At 35.1% G+C, this 16332-nt stretch overlaps 1 protein-coding gene across 1 annotated transcript in view; it reads left to right on the top strand.

Annotated features, from left to right (window-relative positions):
• Positions 1–16332, top strand: part of AHR (aryl hydrocarbon receptor) — a 65362-nt gene that overhangs the window by 33642 nt on the left and 15388 nt on the right. Inside the window, exons 3-5 of the mRNA XM_069773935.1 lie at positions 7213–7328; positions 11063–11152; positions 12558–12681. Of these exons, the coding sequence (XP_069630036.1) occupies positions 7213–7328; positions 11063–11152; positions 12558–12681 (330 nt within the window). The remainder of the gene's footprint in view (positions 1–7212; positions 7329–11062; positions 11153–12557; positions 12682–16332) is intronic.

Raw genomic sequence — 16332 nt, 5'->3', positions numbered from 1 at the left:
TTGTTACTAGTTTTTTAACCTTTGTTTGGCTTTTGTTATGGAAATATCAAAATATAGGCAGCTCCTGCATAAGTTTTATTGGTATTTTTCTGCTTTAAAAGTATACTCTTTGAAAGTAATTCCAGTATTGTCATAATTTGGCATATTCGGTCATTTACATGCTTAAGAGGAAAAAGGTATCCTTTGTTACTAGTCACTCCCAAATGTACAATTTCACCTTCATTTTGGTTATGTGTACAAAATCTGGTTATTCAACTTCCATAACTAGTTTTGTAAATTGTTTTCTATGTATATTGCTCTGGACTGTGTCAGAATAGTGATGTAATTTTTATATTTTTATTAATGTATTTACATTTGGTGTTCTGATAGTAATAGAAAATACATGTTTTTATACATTCATTCATCCACAGTTTACTGTAATTTACAAGCTGTATTGTAAGTTGTAATACAGCTTACAAGGAAGACTGCCCTTAAATTGTTTCTTCTTCAGACATGTAAGAAATAAAAAGGCTGCTGCATATCACAGCTTTCAGATTTAATTGTTAATAGATGGAAGAATAATTGGAGGCCAAGATATTGGAATTAAAAAATGAAAACACGGAACTCTTCAATATTAAAAACTTGTCAATATTAGAAACAAGGATGTGTCTACCATATGTTGCCTTTTCTTTTTTTTTTTTTAGTACTTTAGTATAAATATTTGCTCAGCTTTTAATAGGATATAAATATACAATATAAAGCTGTCATGAAAATTATTCAGAATTCATATATGAAGGGATAGGAAATGCAAAACTTAAGTATGCAAAATACAGTCAAAACTCTTTTTTCCCATATATAGCATGTTTTACTTGTACATGCAGCCTACACAGAAGTCTATCTTACCTCTTTGTGTAACATAACTAAAACTTTAGAGATACAGTTACGGTAATTCTAAATTGTATTTATGTTCTCTTGTATCTCTAAGTACAGAGCAATCCTTAGCAAGTTTTATTAATGAAATGTACAGTTTATGCTATCTAGTAGAAGTGTAGTTATTTACAAAATATGCAACCAATGCATGTTTTATCTTTCTAAAAAAAACATTAATTGCATACTTTTCTTTGTGTTACTCAATAACTTTCATAAATGTTTTTCCCTTTATAGTCTCAGAGATAGCAGGTGCAAAATGTTTCATATAATCTTAAGTAATGGAGGTAGCTAAGGTTTCATATAGATACGTGGATATATATAATTTCTCCCACCGCTAATGGATCTTTTGCCAGTATAAACAGTTTAGCGTATACTAATGATTTAGGCAAGAGTTTAATATTAAACTCTGTTTTCTCAGTAGTGACCTCCTTGTCTTGCTTTGGCTGGTGAACTTTTTGTTGGAGGCTAGCATTTGTTGCTGAAGCAAGTAGGACCAGCCGCCTCATGAGAACTGTTGTTTTTTAAAGTAGTCTAGAACAGACTAGTTGAATTTATAATTCTACTGGAAAGGTTATGAAACAGTCTAAGTTAGCTCTGACTGCAAACTTTGACCTGTTCAGCTGAATTGTGGGAACTGTGCCAAAATTTGATATAAAGCAGTTCTGGGAAGCTCTTTAAGATTAAATTCCAGGACTGCATGACTGATGTGCTAACGATATACTTGTGGTATTAGGCAAGTGTTAACTTCAATACAGTTTTAGGCTCGAACAGATCATTCACCTAAAAGTAAAAATTATCTCCAGCCTGATTTAAGTAATTTGTTGTATCTCAGTATGATGTTAAAAGGCCCAGTTAAAATTTGGCATCTTGATATTCCTTTCTCTCACCTCTCTGTGGTGAGCTACCCTGACTCCTCAAAAACTTGTTGCTATGCTTTTTCTTCGGGGAAGAGGTAGGAAAGAGAAAAGGTTCTAACTGCAGAGTATCTTGGTATGGTTTCCGTGAAGCTTTTCAGCCAGCAATCACTGAATCGGTTTGTATTCAGCACTCTTCTAACACGTGGCTGGTTTAGGTGAATTTTGAGATGGAAAGTCTGTTTAATCATACATTTCTTCACTCCTTTAATAATAATGAGACATTTGGTGTGGGAATGCTCAGGTTTCAGTGGAGAGTAATCTCTCCAGACTCCATGGCTGAGCACCAGCAAATGTGGTATATTTTCTTCATTTACGTCAGAAAAACTTCTTTATTCGCTCAACACAGAAAAAATTACTTTTATTTTTTTCTTGTGTATTTTGTTCCTTCTGATGCTTTCCAAAAATGCACTTTTTTTCAAATTAAGTGATTTCTAGATTTGAGGAAAACAGTGTAATAGAACTTGGTTTGGCTGAGTTGAGTATTGCCAGTGTCCTGATATACACTGCTAGGAATGCTCATCTCTTGTTCTATGGCCAGGCAACCAAATATTCTGTAAGAGAGTAGTCATGTGCAGGTTAAAGGCATTTTTATTAGATTTCATTTTTACTGATATTCCTTTTGAATATTTGTACAAATATTGTAGGTGTGTCCCTTCTTTCATGGAAATGGGAACTGGAACAGTTTTTGAATGCCTCTCTATTACTTTAAGAAGTTTAACTGCCAATATTATTTTCTTAAAGTAACACTAAAGTAGACAAGTATTTGTGTGTTAAATCAGGCTCCTATATGAATGCCCATCAGAAAGTTGTCTAGATAGTTCCTGACATATACCTTATGCCGAATTCTCTGCATCACCAGCTACTTTATTAACTTTGCTACAATTAGTACAGGTAGTGCCCCCTCAAGTATGTCAGTAGAGTGTATTTGCTCTTGCTCTGTGACAATTTTGCGATTCTCTGCTGTTGTAACTTCTGGTAAACAGAGTAAGGAATCACCATTTACAGGATTTCTGCTGAAAGGGCTCTGGTAGCTACAGATGGCTGCATGGTCATTGATTTTGCAAGCTGAACTGGATGAAATAGTGGAGAAGGGACTTCAAAGCAGCTGGCTGTCAAGTGAGGCAATGATGGCAAAGGTTCTCGCTGAGAACAGGAGTGACAGCCCGGAAGGAAGAGGACACCAGTTGCTGTGGGTTGCAGCTGGGGAGAGCATATCTACCAAGCAGAAACCCTAGAGATCAAATGTTTGAAGGTGAAGAAGGCCTTTTTCATCCTGGTCTAAAGGCCTCTCTTGGAGGATAGCATGGAGATTAAATGAGGTGGTGGATAGATTTTTTTAAATCATTTTCCTCATATTAGATTAACTTCTGAATATCTCAACAGGTAGTTCATGCAATTGTTCTATCGTGTAATATCAGTTGATTCAGCACACTGCTTATAACTCATGCAGTTTAGGATATACCCCAAAGCAGTTTCTCATACTATTCCTTGTCATTCTCATGTTATTCTCTGGAAAGAAGAAAGACTGATTAATACCTGTTGTCTGTAGGTATTGAAAATAACTTTTCAATGAATACTTACACGGTTTTAAAATGAAAGCTGGCTTTTGGCAATAGTTAGGACTCAACTGCTTGAATTCTGTTCCAGACCTGAAGAAGCAGTTGTATGTCAGACTTACTTTCTTTTTTCCAGACATACTGTTAGCCTAATAAAGTACACTACATCTCTGTACAAATCTCTCATCACCTGAATGTAACAGTTAAAACCAGAGATAAGAAGCTGGTAAATACTGATGTTACCATCGTTATTTAACTTGTCCTTGTAGATATAATGTAAAACTGACTCTCTTTCACATTTGCTGGTTTGGGTGCTAAAGCATTTCACAACTGTAAAACAAATGTACCAGAAACTATAATGTTGTTCTCTGTCTAAAAAAAAAACCTATTAAAGATCATTATCTAGTTTTGTTGTCTTTGGGATTTAGCTTTTACTTCAAATCAGGAAAGTCTGGGCAATGGAAATGATGCTTGTTGCTGGACATAGAATTAAGTGACAATCATTAACCTACCTGCAAAACAAATGCTTACAATCTAGCCCTCTTACTAAAATTGCGTAGCAGATTTTTTTTTTTTTAACAGGTATAAACAACTTTGCCTCATTTTTGTTGCTTTAAAGTTATTAATGGGAAATTCTGAGAAGCAATTTGCTTGTGTCTTTCATGTATTTTAGACTATGTATACAGATTTTTGCTATTTACTCTGTGGGAGTAGTCATGTTTTAATTTCCTATGGCTGAAAATTAAGAGGCTATAGGCTGAAATAAGTTGTACTTAATTCAGAGATTCAAAGATTATGAAGCAATGAACTGTGGGGATTATTTGTCTGACTGTAATATTACCTTTGGATGAGTTGCGCATTTTAGTTCTCCTTATCGTCATCTGTTACTATACCTCTAGCTGGTATTTCTGAGGCCACAGCATTGTGTGCTGTGACTAAGTCTTTCCAAAATTACTGCTTCGCAAGATGGCCCTCCCATACTGTAAGGCAACTTGTTATTGGGATCCGGTAGCCTTCCACTTGACTGTATTGAACCACACATTGCAAGTGTGCAACCAGGTAGCTAGGGTTGCTCAGTGTCAGGGACCTGTGTTGTCTCTGTTACTCTTACTTAACTTCTTACTACCAATTTTTTTTAATGCTTGCTTGAAGAGTATTGATAAAGAAGTTTAATCACACGGGGGTGGTAATTACCATACCTTAATTGTATTAGCATTATAAACTTTACAAGTTACATTTTATAATTTTTTTTATTAAAGTTTACACTTGGTTTGGATACTGATTTTTATCTTTGTTAATACTACTTTCTTTTAAATATTTATTATTCAAAGTTCTGTATCATCCATTCCATTGTCCTATCTCCCCAGCAGGAAATTCAACAAGCTGTTTTTAAAATCTTGTCTAAAATTGATTACGTCTTTTTGATCTAAAATATCCATATTCAGTCACTTCTGTTTAGCTCTGTTGGACTAAAAGGACTTTCATCATGAAATGTGAATATCTCACTTGTTATTCTCAGAAGTATTAAATAGAAATATTTGGTCTTCTTTCCTGTTTTTTTTTTCTACATTATTATTTATATTTTTCAGTTCCACCTAAAAAGAAACCAATTTTGTTGTTGCGACTATGTGCTTCTAGCTGATTTGACTTTTGATTTTTGTGAAATTGGCTTTTTCTAGTACCAGCTAAACAAAATAATTGTTATTTAATAAAGGGAATTTAATTTTTATGAAATCAATGGAAGACCACACCTACCTAAGCAACATCTACACTTCAGTTTTGATGCCCTGTTATTAATGGAGAAGAGGGATAATAAAAATTTTCCTTTCCATAGATGGAACAGTTAACCTTTTTCCAACTTAGTCTTTAAAAGCGTGTGAGTGTTTTAGAGCTGTCACGTAGCAATGCATCTCCAAAGTCTCAGAACACGAAGTCCCCTGTAGTGCGATCTCTTTGCCTTACCTATGGGTGTTGAGGCAGAAACTCCAGTGACTTGGGTGGCTTCTAGTAGGCGCTAGCTGGCCTATGATTTATCTGTCAGAACAAGGTAAATTCAGTTTGTTTTTTTTCTCAGGAGTTGTATACACCTGATGATGTATACAGCTGTAATTTCCACTGTATTTTCCATTTTTTTTAATACAGATTGTCAGCAATTTTCCATCTGTCTCAGTTTACAACAGCTTGATTCCATCCACGTTCTGATTTCTGCAAAAGGTGTAGGTTCCAATTCAGCAAAATGTGTAACTTCAGGTGTACCTATTGCACCCTTTGAAAGTTAGGAGGAATATAGCCATACCAGTGCTTAGGCTGTGTTTGAATTTAAAATGAATTTGCAATTGCAGTTCTGTGTGGCCTATTACAGGACTTTTTGACTATCTGGTAGGAAGAAGAGTATTAAGGTTTTAATTTCAAAGCAAACCCTCAGATAAATTCCTGACTGATTAATCAGTTAATGCCTTTTTAGAACATGTTTTTCCTTTGCGGTGCCTTTGAGGGATATTTTAATGAAAACTGTCTGGCTTGAAAGTTGTTAGCTGCAGTAATAGCTTAAAAAAACCTGAAAGGCATAATTTATCTTTCAGTCAATATACTTAGTGTAAAATCATTTAACCTAGTTGAAAAGTGAGTGAACAGGAGTTCTTCAGGTTTCTTGACTAAAGTTCTGAGCAGCTGAAAAATGAAGGCTTTCAGCAGGTTGAAAAATCATTTGGAATTTAGGGTGAATATCTCATTGTTATGAGATAAACTGTTGGTATTTTACGGAAATGCAGTTGTTTCTATAAATTTCCCTTGGTTTGCAGCTTAGAAATTTTGGGGTTGGGAGCAGGTGGTGGTGTTTAGCTTTATGGTAAAAGTTTAAGCTACAATTATTCAAGTAATTTTAACCTGTTTAGATGCTACAGACCCACTCAGACTAATTTCAGATTTAGAGACTTTTTTTTTTCTTTTTAGAACTATTTGGAAAGTAGATAAACTCTGAGTTACGGACAATTTTTGAGTATCTAGTTTTACTTGACAATGTCCTTTTTATTGAAAACATGGTGCAGAGATGGGAGGTAGTATCTCTTTCAGGTACTTTGAAGCAATTTGGTCTGATTCTTCATCCCTTATTGGGTAATTTTTTTTCTTTCAATTGGATATATTTGTGACCTGAATAGTGGTGATTCATGTTATAGTAGTTTATCTAAAATTGGAAAGTTTGCTTAATTGTTTTAATGGTTAAAATTTAACTATGGCAGAAAAAACAACCCCACCCTTTTTGTTTGAAATGGCTTTCTTTGTTTTCTTTAATGTGTAATATGCATTTAGGGTTCCTGTTTGTTTCTTTCTTTCCTTTCTCTGAAGGGAGCTTTAGGTCTAGAGAAAGCTTATATCTGAGGTACCATAGTTTGATGTCTGAAATTAGATGGGATAAGAATAAGTGTAGGTGTTGTCATACCTTAAGGCAGAGACGTTATCAGGTTATAGGAGGTTGTTGTATGAAAACAAAAATGTCCTTTATTAACAAGGGAGACAAACTGAAAGTAAGCCTCATAGTGAAAATAAGGAGAAGAAAAAGAAGGAACAAAATAAAGAGATTTGGTTTGATTTCAATAATACTGATTCTGTTGTGAAAGTATTATAGTTTAGAAAGGAAACACATGACAAATTTGGGTGTTATCTCTAAAGGTAAGGAAAAAGTCTGACACTGAAACAGAAATCTTTCATTAGATTGACTTTATAAGCATTTTTGAAATATAATTTTTTTCTTACACAAAATAACACATTATCACATAAATTTTTAGTGAGCCTTGCAAAGATCACTCAACTCTTTTCTTTCTTTTTTCTAGTTGCATTAAAATCTTCTAACTCCACAAGACCAGAAAGAAATGGCATTCAGGAAAACAGTAGGACAGCAAAATGTGGAGAAGGGATGCAGATCCTGGAAGGAGAACTCTTACTGCAGGTACGTTTTGCAGTGGATGTATTATACCAAGATTTAAATTAAAAAAAAAAAAAAAAAAAATTCTATTGTATTTAACATACCAGTTATTCACTGATGAGATTTTAAAAATGAAGTTTTCTTATTGTCAAATTCTTTCCTCATTTTCTTTAGGTTAATATTATACAGCTCTTGCACTTTTGTCTGGTGGTAGTAGTGATACTGAAGAGCGGGTGTTAGACTACAAGGTCCTCTTAACATTTTGAGTAATTTCTTAGAGTTGTTTTTTCCCATCTCTTTGCATCTATTGTTAATAAAGATATTCATATAAAGAAACAATCTTCATAAAGTTCAGATAGGTTAGTCATCTACTGTAGCTTGGTAACTAATTGTCAAAAAAACAATTTCTCTTTAAAAGACCTTGGGCTTGCTGGAATATCTTGCTTTCTGAATGGTTTGAAAGAACCCAGAGTTCATAGTATAGGTTCAGGACAAATTTTAAAATACTTTCATAACTTTTAGCAATGTGAACTAATGGAAAGTATTAATGAAAAACAGTGGGTTTTTAAAGTTATATAGCCTGTTTTATAGTCTGTTTTAATGTCCTAGGGTGTCAAAGCATATGAAATATATAATACTAGGTCCAGATTAAATGCAAGAAATGACTAATATAAGTATTCCAATGTTCTAATTAGTTTCACAAAATAGATTTTACTGTGACCTGCAGCTCTATTTGAAATATATTGATAATCTGTCTTGTACACAGGTTTCACACTGGTATATCTATCAGAAGTGGCAAATCATTAGATCAGTCAGAGCCAATGGTTTGCTTAGAACAAAATTAATTTTGTTTAAAGGGTAGAAAAGAAAACAGGTTCTAAGAATCCCACAAAACAATTATTGTAAACTAATGCTAGTTGAAAATTGTTTCCTAACTGACTAAAAAACTAGGACATGTATGTAGTTTTCTAACCTTAATAAAGTATGACAAAGAACTGTTATGGAGTTACTGCAGGTGAACAGCTTTCTTTTAAACAGAAATTATCTAAAAAGGTACAGTATATGGTTTATATGGAGGCATCTATTTGATGTGAAATCTAGTTATTTTTTATGACTTCTGAATGGAAGTTATATGAGGGAACTGCTATAGCAAACTGCTTTCCAGTATGAAAGTCAAATGGGTGATATACTTGTTTGTTACTGTAAATTCTGCCCCCCTTGGGAAGTAAGTAAATGACCTGAATTTCTTAAATGAATTTGTTTAGTAAATATTTTATATATAAAAAATTATGAGAATGAATATGCAGATAGAGTTTTCTTAGGGAGTATAGGAAATGATGAGTGATGAAAGTGGGAATTTTCTGGAAGATAACTGAGCATCAGTAAGATGTAAATTTTGGTAAAATCCTTCCTTTCTGTCTAAGCTTGGAAGTCTTTTGTGTCACACAGGTTTCTGTAATTTATAACTTATGATGAAAATTTCCTTTTTATTTTTCTCTCTATTTTTTGCAAAGGTGGTATGAATATATACCATATTGTTTATATTTGGTTTTATTTGTTCATCAGACATTTTTTCTTGTTTCTGAACAAACAGAAGATTGTGTCTTTCATTTCCAACATAGAAACTGCCTTACCAATTCAATATATTGTGGAAGTAGAGAGCAAATGCATAGCCTTCCCTAAAATTAAGCTATATCTCCTTTAAAATTATTTATATTATTTCAAATTCTTATTTTAGATACATAATCTATTACAGTCTAAGCAAGTTTATGATATGAAGTGCAAGTCAAAGGAAGACCTCTAAGAAATTTTTAAAACATCTTAATTCTCACCAGTAAAGAACAGTTTTGTAATTGCCTTTGCATTAGGGATATTGAAAGTATTTTTGTAGAAGCACAAATATTATCTCCAATGGTCCAAAATAATAAACTCACGGAGACATTTCATTATGCCTTTAAAGAAAATTATTTTAGGATTGCATTTTGCCAAAACCTCCATCAGAACCAATCTCCCGTTTATTGGTATATCCTGGATACCTGTATGTTTTAAGGAACTTCCAGTAGTTTGTTGCACTAGATTTTTGGGGAAAAAACTTGCATTTTACAGAATTTTTGGCTTACAGAAGGCATCTGATTTCTGCAGTAACAATCCTGGTTTAAGATGAACTGCGTACCAGCGCCACTGTGAAATGTGATTGAATTCCAGGTACAGGAGCTGTACATAGCTTTGTATGAAACAGAGCAGAATAACCAATTTTAACATGTGGGCCAGAATTAGATACTGTGCATCTTGCAGACTTTTTCTATCAACCACTTGAGTTGAAATGCCCTGCAGAATAGGTCAGCAGAGGACACAAGCACCTGCCATTGCAGCATTCTGCTCCCTTGGAATTACTGTGAACTTCATCAAAACCAAAGATTCTATGTAACTACTCAAGATTTCTTGGATTAGCTATGCTATTTAATTTCACATTATTATTAAATTTTTTTTTAGCTCATACTGTGTTCAGGTAAAGTTTGCTAAATTTGCCTAAGGAGTTTTTATAGAGCTCACAACTGTTTATGAGAATAGATAAGAGATGTCTACACATTAAATAGGAGTGGTTCACAGTATTTAAAGACTAGTCATTTAATCAGATATTTAACTTGACTTAGTTAGACCGTATTAGTAAAAGAACAAGAAATAGTAAAACCATATGTCTGCAAAATATGGCAAAGCAACTATGGTGGTTACCATAGTGTGGGGCTATGGGAGTTAACGTTTATGGAAGAATGATGCTGGTTTATAATAAAAATATATTATGTTGTTACAATAAGATATAGGATATCTTCACTTACTTTACATTTTTCTATGTTACAATAATTTTGCATAATAAGAGTTTTAAAAAAAATGTGTTTTGGGTATGCTGGCCAAATTTTACTTTGAATGCAGCTGAGAAAATTAAGTGGTACAATATACTTAATCCAGTCCCTCGAGACAGCCTTTTGTTAAATCTTGACTGAAATCCATAGAAGTAAATCAGCACCTTTCAGATGAGCTGCCAAGTCACAAATGTACTGTTTGCTATCACAACAATTGCCATGAACCGTATTGATTGGGAGTTCAGATAAATGCCCTTTGCGTGACTTTGAGTAAGGAGCCACTTAGTCTGCTGCTTCATGAAGGGGGAAATCTCTTCAAAAACATTGTTTACTTGCAACAGTCCGTTTGTGCAGAGGTTTTCTATTTTAAGTATGCTATAAAATGTTTTCTTGGACTATATAGGGGATCTTGATCACTTGATTTCCTGTCTGCTTAGGCCTGTCTGCACTATGAATAGAACAGATTTTGGGAATGGGTTTGTGACATGGCTCCCGCTTGTGCTGCGGGCAGCTGGGCGTACTGAAGGTTTGAGCCACGCAAGCATTGCGAGCTATGGTTGATATTAGATAAACTTATAGTTGTTCATACTGCTGTGCTTCATCTCCTACAATCAAGAGTAATTAAAAGTCATCAACAGGGTTTGGCTGCTCCCCTGAATTTTCCAGGAGAACAAATTTTTTTTTTTTTTTTCTTCCATTAGAACCAGTTTTCTTCATTGTGCCATGTATACTGTAGAGACGCAATGAAGAATCCTTCTGTTTGTGCTGTTAGATAATGATATGTTTTTGCATGCCGCACATTTTATTGGGAGACTAAGGTATAGGTAGACTTACAGCCACAATAATTATCTGGAATTTTGTCTCTGAAGCTGACAGATTGGTGTGTTTCCTCCCCAGGCATTAAATGGTTTTGTATTGGTTGTTACGGCTGACGCTCTGGTTTTTTATGTCTCTTCTACTATCCAAGACTACTTGGGGTTCCAACAAGTAAGTTTATTTTTTCCTCTATTTTTTTGCAGAGGTTTTGCTTAATTTCAGAGGGCATCAGTGTTCATATTTAGGGTCTGATAGTTTATGTAATAAAAATATCAGTTAGGTACTTTGGGCTGGATTACTCTGAAACCATATTACTTTTCTATCAGCTTACATAGCTAAAATGGGACCTCAGGCCAAACACAACAGGAATATAATTTCCAAAGTTGAGTTAGGCAAGATAGGAAATTTTCACACTTAATTAGTCTTTACTGGAACAACTGTTTGAAATTTATACTGTGGTGTTACCCGGTTTATGATGCTGAGTGAGACATAATTCAATGGGAAGGGAATTATTTTAATAGAAACCTTTCATACGAAATTAACTCCATATGCCTTGAGGTTTTAAGTATCAACTAAGTGATTGTAATATTTTTAGAATTTTAGTGTTCTCTTGCTCATATTTACTTTATTTATTTTCTTATTTATTTCAAAACAAGCATTCGTTACTTACAATTTATGGTGCAGATCACTTATAGCTAACTTCCTTTGGCTTGCAAGCCAGGTACCAAAGTAGTAAAGACCAAGACCCAGTGGGTACCTGTTGCCTTTCTTGGAGAACTCCTGGGATTTGTTTATGTTAAGATGATAGAAACTTAGTTATAGTTATCAATTTATATCTTTTGGTACTGGATGATGATAGATTCGTTTGCTGTCTAAAAACAGGGGGAAACTCTGCTTGGTCTGCAATTTTAGCTAACTGATAAGAGATGGGGGAATGTTTGTGTAAAAGAAAATATTTCAAACAAAACATTATTATTCCTGGGGTTACAGATTCTTTCAGTGTTGGGGAATGAAGAAAAAAGCTTGGAAAACAAATTGGGCATAAAATTTCTATAGTAATGCCAATAAATCAAGTGCATGATATAGAAGTAAAGTCTTAAAGTTACAAAAAATAGCATTTCTGGCAATTTGTTCTGGAAAATACTGATTCTTTTATGAAATTTATCAAAGCAAAATTTGAGCTAGGCTTCTGCTTTTGCCAGCTCATCTTAATTTCTTTAAATCTATGTTTTAGTTTAAATATTTTCTGTTTGTATAATCGTTGGGGTTTTCATCCATGCAGAAAACATGGAATTAACTCCTCTTAGTTGACTGATGCTTTTCTTGGGTGGGTTTTTTTCCCCTTAATTTCTTTCAACCATTGATCCTGGCTCTTGTAGCTTTGCCATTCTCCTCTGTGCTGCTAAAAATTTTTCTGCGAAGCTTTGCCACTTGCATGCAAATGTATGTTTTTATTCCTGAGGAAAATGGATTTTGCTATATCCATAGCAGTGTTGTCAACCAGACAACTTATATCATATTGTCATATAAGTTTCTTATTCTCTTTCTTTCCCACCTTTTTACCTTTTGTATGTAGTCTGATATTATACACCAGAGTGTATTTGAATTGATTCACACAGAAGACAGACCTGAATTTCAACGACAGCTACATTGGGCATTAAATCCTGCCCAGTCTGCAGATTCTGGACCAAGTGTACAAGGTGAGAATGCAGCCAGCTTATGTGTTTGCCTGTCTGATTAGTTGGGTTTTTTTTTTTTAATTGTGTATGTAAAAAAGTTTAAATTCTTTTATATGAACACAGGAAGGAAGAACATCTTTTAAACTTATTTGAATTTTATGGATATGTTTAGCCAACAGTGGGAATTACTATTTTTTTGCACTTTAAATAAGCATTGCTATTCATAGCACAGCACCATTAAAATACCAATTATGCTTTAAATTGGAAGACTTTAATTTGGAGTATAAATGACTGAATGTCTTGCATGTCTGTGGTAAATAGCAAAGCAGGTAATCCTGCATGGTTTTGTTGCAAACAGGGCAGTTAGAAGTGGACAGTTTCTTTTGGTGACATAAGAAACAAGGAAGTTTGATTCTTCTGTGTTCACTCTCAATTGTATGGCTCATCTTTAATCACTGTTTGAATGAGAAAGTGATTTATCTGAAGTAATGATCTCTCTTTTACATCTGCTACTCCTGGTTACAGATCACTACACCAAATTTATTAGCTTAGGAAGGCCAGCAGACAATTGGGTATGACAGCTTCTGTAAGCTCTCCAGGCTGGTAAATCCATTCCATGACTAAGAATGTGTAAGATATGGTGTTAATATATGGAATAGTCTATTCCTGATCATGAAAGAGTAAAACTTTCACATCTGTCACCGTTATATGCAGGCTGCCACATAGACCAGTACTACTCTTGGGAATAAAAGGGGAAGAGAAATAAAAGATGAAATAGATGAGCCTTTAAGACCAAGTAGTATGCTTGTTAGAGCATCAGATTGTCATGTTATTGACTGATGCTGAAGTGACCTGCTATACTGAGAAACAACTAAGGAGAAACACATTGCTTGTATATGGGAACAGAGATTATGTAGGTACAGATAGTTAAGTGTAATATGGGAAGCATGTCCCTGCCTCATAATGACAACAAAACTGTTGAGACAACTGTAATGCTCCATTTTGCACAACAGTTGTTTAAGTATGTAGGTAAAGCTCTCTGTTACTGTAAATTACTTGACTATAGATTATTTTTTTAATCCAGAAAAAATCCATGTTATTTTTTAATAAATCTACTATTCATAAAGCAACTTGACTTAAAACTCTAACAATTTCATATTTAATATTTCAGAGTATGGAAATGCCATGATTCAATAGAGAAATAAAAACCAGCAAATTATATTTACTGGTTTGGCTCACAGCTCAGTAAATTTCAATTTTTCATTTAGTGGTCAACATTGTTATATCATCTATGGATCAATCTACACAGTCCAGTTGAAAACATGCAATACAACTAGTTAATATGACAATTTGGTACAGCAAACAGCTGCTGGCACTCAGAAACCAGGTTTTTATGTGGTGACTTACTGTTTGCTTTAGAGTGCAATGGTGTTCTATAGCGCTTAAGCAAGTGCATGTGATTTTACAAAAGGTTGTGTCTGAAAAGTACAATGCCAGGTTGACTTGGCATCAGATTTGACTGAATGACAAGAAGTGCTGAGCAGGATTGCAAACAATTCTTTGTTTTGTACCTTGTGTTCCTAGCTTACTAAAAGCTGCTAATTATATTTGGGCCTCAAGTAGTGTAAGATCTTTGGACGTTGAGGATTTTTAAACTGAATTCAGATTTATAACAAAGGATAATGCTATGATAATAAGGATCCCCTCCATTTTTGCTCATTTAATCCATTTCCTTTTTAATACATTCAGCTGGCATTATGTAGATATTTATAGACATATTATAACTGTGCTCAGGCTTAAGCACAGATTTCAGTCTGAGTCTGGGAACTAATTCTTCTTCAGTTAGCTTGTACTGGTTGTTTCTCACTCAATACTCTGGTATGCCCCTAGACCACTGGTTTCCTCAGCTGTTACTGTGCTTCCCAGACATTCCTCCCAGTCCTGTCATCTTCCCAGAGAAGTCTGCAAAATTGATTTTTCAGTCCCAAATATCTGCTTCAGGGCCTTAAGTCTGGATTATCTTTTAAAGTTCACTTGCTATGCAACCATGTATGGTTTTGAGCTTAAAGAGAAAGAAAAGGACTTAATGCACAGCATGTTTTGCACATCGCTCCATGGTGTTGAGGAGATCCAGTGTGACCTTCATGAGGGGTACAGGTTCTAACCCCTGTAGTGTTAACTGGTGGTTTTGTTCCAGGGACTGCAGATGCTCTGTAAGACTCTTTGCCTTCTTACAGTGAGTCGCTTCTCCAAGATCCTGGCATTAAAACCTCTCTGCCTCCTGTCTACCTGGGAAAGTACAGCAGTATTCCTTTCACAAATGTAGGAGGCTTGGGCTTGAGGCCCGTTCCCTCCAGTTTTGAGTTCTGTTCCACTCCTCTCATGAGCTACAGATGGTGTTGCTTCTTCCACCAAAGCCTTGTTCACTCTTGGGAACTGCCTGTTTTACTAGGGAAGTTGACAGACACTTGAAAGAACCCAGATAAGATACCTGCATTCAAATTCCAGCTCTGTATTTATCAAAAGAATAACACTAAGTTGTTCCTGTGGCAGAAATGCTGAAGGACATGCTCACCAGTGCCAAGCATGCCAGCAGAAAGCCTTGCACTACTTATTGGATACTAGAGCTACAGCCTGTAGGCACTCCTCAGCCAGAAGATTTATCTGAGTTGGAGGACTTAATCAGAGCCCTTCACGGAGTCTGCTACTGATGATTAAAGTCCTTCCCTACATCCCCTCCAAGAAGATGCCCATAGTCTCATTTAATCTCCCTGAAAAAATCAACTGAACACACACAGGGCCTTTAAGGCACTCTAAACTACTCAGTGTTCTCAGTATGCTCCTGCCTGGCCAGCAGCAATTCCAGTCAGCTCTTTTCCTGACAGTAGCCAACTGTTGATATCAATTTTCTTTTGGCCTCGCTAGCCAGTACCTTTCTCAGTAGTAGCTGGTCTTGCAGGAATAAAGTTGTGGCAATAAAAAAGGAACACAAATATTGGGATTGCTTGGGGGAAAAAAAAAAGTATTCTAGTGGCTTCCTCAGTGCTGATACTTGTGAAACGCAAATGTTGATATATGCAGTGTATTAACCGTTTTAAGGAGACTTCAAGTAATATATATGCAGGGATTCTCAAGGATGTCAGATTTGACATTTTTGAAAGATGAGTTGGGATTTGCAAGCTGTTTCTTTTGATAGCCTTTCTTCATAATCATTGCTTCTTCAGAGAGCATCTAACCCATTTCAGCACCTCATTCTGAAGCAGCGCTTCAGAAGTGTTGAAAATTCTCCCTGGTAATTAGGCAATTAAAAAAAATAATCTGCAGCAGTAGGAAGTAAGGAAGTAAGTTTGCTTTTGTCTGTTGAGAACCATCCATATGGCAAGTGTGGGAATTTTTTATTTTCTAATATCAAATTTAGGTGGTAACTATCTTGGACTACAAGTATCTGAGTTTCTGTACCTGTGGGATAGGCTCATAATGGTGGCTTTGGCCACCATACTGTGTATGAAAATCTGCAGAACTGTAGATGGCTGTAATTTCAGGTTATCCCTTTTCATACACACTATCAGCTAGGGCCCTTTTTCTCCATACCTGGAAGTTTGTTCAGCAAAAATTGACCTTGCATAGCAGTTCTTTGGGGGGGGGGGGGGGGAGGGGGAGGTATCTCCTGAT

Source organism: Haliaeetus albicilla, chromosome 2, assembly GCF_947461875.1.
Source record: "Haliaeetus albicilla chromosome 2, bHalAlb1.1, whole genome shotgun sequence".
In the NCBI taxonomy this organism is placed as follows: domain Eukaryota; kingdom Metazoa; phylum Chordata; class Aves; order Accipitriformes; family Accipitridae; genus Haliaeetus; species Haliaeetus albicilla.
The sequence above is the reverse complement of the archived record's forward strand: the minus strand, read 5'-3'. Positions and strand labels throughout refer to the sequence as shown.